The 4,088-nt window shown below is 37.9% G+C and overlaps 1 protein-coding gene across 1 annotated transcript; it reads left to right on the top strand.

Moving 5' to 3' along the window:
- The first annotated feature begins 661 nt into the window (after positions 1-661).
- Positions 662-2,970, top strand: LOC128040503 (uncharacterized). The gene is made up of 4 exons (XM_052629272.1): positions 662-1,361; positions 1,500-1,677; positions 1,881-2,263; positions 2,459-2,970. The coding sequence occupies exons 1-4, from the start codon at positions 662-664 to the stop codon at positions 2,968-2,970; spliced, it is 1,773 nt and encodes a 590-aa protein (XP_052485232.1).
- The last annotated feature ends 1,118 nt before the right edge of the window (positions 2,971-4,088 follow it).

Below are 4,088 nucleotides of genomic sequence, written 5' to 3'. Positions count from 1 at the left end.
AATGAGCTCATTGGACATTCAATAATCATCTACTAATTTTACACAAGTTGCAAGGGGGGAAGATCCACTAAAAGTTCCATTAATCTCATCACCGTTCTGGGTTCAAATACATGATGTGCCCATTGGGTTTTATTCTGATAACTTAGCGATGCAGTTAGGGAATTTTATTGGAATCTTTCAAGAATACGATGTATCTAGTTTGGGGAAAGAAACTATGAATTTCATGCGGATAAGAGTTCAAGTTAACATTCGGCGCCTTCTCAAAAGGAAAAAGCAAGTTATGTTTAAGAACAAGTGCTTTTACGTTAGATTTAAGTATGAAAGATTAACCCTTTTTTGCTTCTACTATGGTCGTCTTGGACATAATGACTCCTTTTGTGAAGCAAAAATGGAGGCAAGGGTTGAAGTTGATATGATGGGATGGGATTTATCTTTGCGTGCACAATCAAGAAGAGCCCAAGCAATAAGGAGTGTCTGGTTAAGGGAAGAAGGAGGTTCCGGGGGAGGAATGAATAAAAGGGGTGAATTCAGGGGAAATAATGAATGAGGAAGCGTAGGAAATTTTGAGGGAAGTGTTGATCCTATTTTAAGATTTAATCTGGAAGGTAAAAGATTCTTCTCACGACTAGAAAGGGTTAGATCTTTAACTGTTAATAGTCAAATGGCTATGGAACATGATTTAGATAATGAGATGATTGTAGGGGAAGAGGGGAAAAAGAGAGTGAGGGGGATATTGAGGATAGTAGTGAGATGGAAGGGAGAAATAGGAGATTGCATGGAATCACCCATTTGTTATCGACGACTGCCAAGGGGCAAGCCGACCGGTCGCAATAAAAATATTAAGTTGGAATGTCCGAGGTTTGGAGAGTCCTCGGACAGTTCATCGACTTCGGCACTCGCTGAAGAAATACTATCCCCAAGTGATCTTCTTAATGGAGACCAAAATAAACAAAAACGGATGGAAAAAATTCGAAGAAGTTGTGGTTTTCACTTTGGAATTGATGTTGATTCGATTGGGTCTAGAGGAGGACTTAGTTTAGCATGGAGAGGGAATGTTAGTATAGCACTGCAGAGTTTTCCAAATAGACATATTGATGTGATCATCGGGGAAGAAGGAGATGGAGAAAAGTGGATATTTATAGATTTTTATGGTTCTCCTTATTCATATGATAGGGAGGAATCATGGAACTTGTTGCAACAATTACAAAACCAGGGAGATAACCCATGGCTGGTTTGTGGGGATTTTAATGAAATCTTATATAGTTTTGAGAAGAAAGGTGGTTTGCCAAGAGAGAAGAGAAGGATGGAAGCCTTTCGCAAGGCTTTAGAAGATTGTAGTTTAGTGGATTTGAGTTATTCAGGTAAGAGGTTTACGTGGGAATGGGGAAATTTGCCATAAACTAATATCCAGGAAAGATTAGGCAGAGGAGTGGCAACAGAACAATGGAGCGATTTATTTCCAAATTTTCTAATTCAACACCTCCTACATTCATTCTCAGACCATTGCCCACTTATTGATACGGATTACAGAGTTAAAAGGATAGTAGAAAAGAGGTTCAAGTTTGAAGCATGGTGGATTTTGGAAGAGACATTCTTGGATGAAACTAAAAGTATTTGGGAAAACTCAACAGAAGACCTTGTGAAAAAGTTGGAAAGCTTAAAAAGAGGGTTAGAAAGGTGGGGTGTCCGGATCCAATAGAATAAAATGATGAAAAAAGAGGTCTTATCATCAAAATTGGAAATGTTGCTTGAAGCGGATAGAAGTGAGGAGAACTTGGCAGAGATTATTGACACAAAAATCCATCTGAATTTAGAAATTGAAAAGATGAAAGCTATTGGGAGTAGAGGGCCAGAATTAATTGGTTGAAACTTGGAGACAGAAATACAGCATTCTTTCATAAACAAGCATCGCAACGAAGGAAGCAAAATAGAATCCACAAGCTGCAGTGTGAAGACGGCAGAAAGACAGAGGAGTGGAAGGATATGGAGGAAATTGCTAGATCGTACTTTTTACGTTTGTTTTCAACAGGAGGGAAAAATAGCTTTGAGAATATCTTGACAGGAATTAGAAGGTGCATCTCTGAGGAAGATAACATTAAACTAAAGGCAAGGTTCACAAATGAGGAAATTTGGGAAGCTCTTTCAGAAATGGGACCTACAAAAGCATCAGGAGATGATGGTTTCCCAGCCTTATTCTATCAAAAATGTTGGTCAATTATTGGGGATGACGTCTCCAATTTTTGTCTCCAAAGATTAAAAAAAGGTATGGAGTTACATTCAATTAATAAAAAAAATATTGTGCTCATCCCAAAAATCCATAATCCCTCAAGCATTACCCAATTTAGACCTATTAGTTTATGTAATGTGATTTACAAATTGATTGCTAAAGTCATTGCGAATAGGCTACGGGGGATGATTCATAAATGTATTGATTTAGCACAGAGTGCTTTTGTTCCAGGAAGGCTGATTTCTGATAATGTGCTACTTGCTTATGAAATTCTACACACCTTGAAACTGAAGAGGGTAGGGAAAAAAGGATTCATGGCTATTAAACTAGACATGAGTAAGGTGTATGATAGGGTTGAATGGGGTTTTGCGGAAGGTGTAATGAAGAAAATAGGTTTTGATCCAGGATGGGTTGATTTAGTACTAAATTGCGTCTCTTCAGTCTCATACTCTGTGAGTTTTAATGGAAACATTGGTCAAACGTTTCTCCCATCGAGAGGTCTTAGACAAGGGGATCCTCTAAGTCCATTTCTATTTCTTATTTGTAGAGAAGGATTCTCAAGTCTAATGAGGCTAGCAAAAGGTGATAATGTTCTTAAAGGTGTTAAAGCAAGTCAAAGAGGGCCGGCTATCTCCCATTTACTATTTGCAGTTGTATTTTATTTGCAGAAGCTACTGAAAGGGAAGCACATTCATAAAAACAGATACTGCAAGAATACGAGTCAAGTTCCGGGCAATATGTGAATTTTGAAAAATCGATTGTTTTCTTCAGTACTAATACAATAGAGAGTGAAAGGTGTGTTGTTTCACAGATCCTTGGAGTCAGAAGAGCTAATGATTTTGAGCGATATCTAGGGCTTCCTAGTATGGTGGAGAAAAGAAAGAAATTATCTTTTCAAAATTTGAAGGACAGACTCAAGCAAAAAATTAATAGTTGGAGTATCAGGTATCTCTCATAAGGAGGAAAGGAAGTGTTTATTAAGGCAGTTCTCCAAGCTATCCCAACATACTCGATGGCTTGTTTTCTACTCCTTAAGAATCTTTGTACAGAAAGAGATTTAATAAAAAAGGTATCCATTGGTGCGCTTGGAAGAATATGTGTTTATTAAAAGAAGATGGTGGTCTCAATTTCCGTGATTTTGCGAAGTTTAATGTTGCATTATTAGCGAAACAGGGATGACGTCTTATTAATTATCCAAATTCATTATTGGCCCGTGTTTTGAAAGCAAAATATTTTCCCAATTCAGATTTCTACAAAGCTTGGTTGGGGAATTTACCTTCATTTACCTGGAAAAGTATATGGGCTGCGAGAGGGCTACTTGATAAATGACGCTACTGGAGGGTGGGGAGAGGTGATCAAATTTCCATATTGGGAGATTTGTGGATACCGGGGATCGAAGCTGACAAAATTATGATTCAAGAAGACAATGAAAATGTTAAATTAGTCTCGGATTTAATTGAGCCGAATAGCAAGAGCTGGAAAACAGAGCTGGTAAGAAATACCTTTCAACCGGATGTTGCAGAGAAAATATTACAGATCCCTCTTGCGGAGACAGAACAATAAGATCTTCAAGTATGGAGAGGAGAACCGACAGGGGAGCTCTCGGTGAGGGGTGCCTATAAACTATTACATGGTTCTAATTGGGATCCTAATGATTTATTATTACATACCGAGACAAAAAATTTCTACAACAAATTATGGAAGTTACATATCCCTTCAAAGATTCAGATGACGATTTGGAGGATTTCTTAGGATTTTGTCCCATCTTTTATCAACCTCAAAATAAAGAGGGTCGTGATGAATACTCATTGTCCCAGATGTGGTTGTGATGAAGAAAATAGCTGCCATATTTTTATACAGT

This window comes from Gossypium raimondii, chromosome 4 (assembly GCF_025698545.1).
Source record: "Gossypium raimondii isolate GPD5lz chromosome 4, ASM2569854v1, whole genome shotgun sequence".
NCBI lineage: Eukaryota > Viridiplantae > Streptophyta > Magnoliopsida > Malvales > Malvaceae > Gossypium > Gossypium raimondii.
The sequence above is the reverse complement of the archived record's forward strand: the minus strand, read 5'-3'. Positions and strand labels throughout refer to the sequence as shown.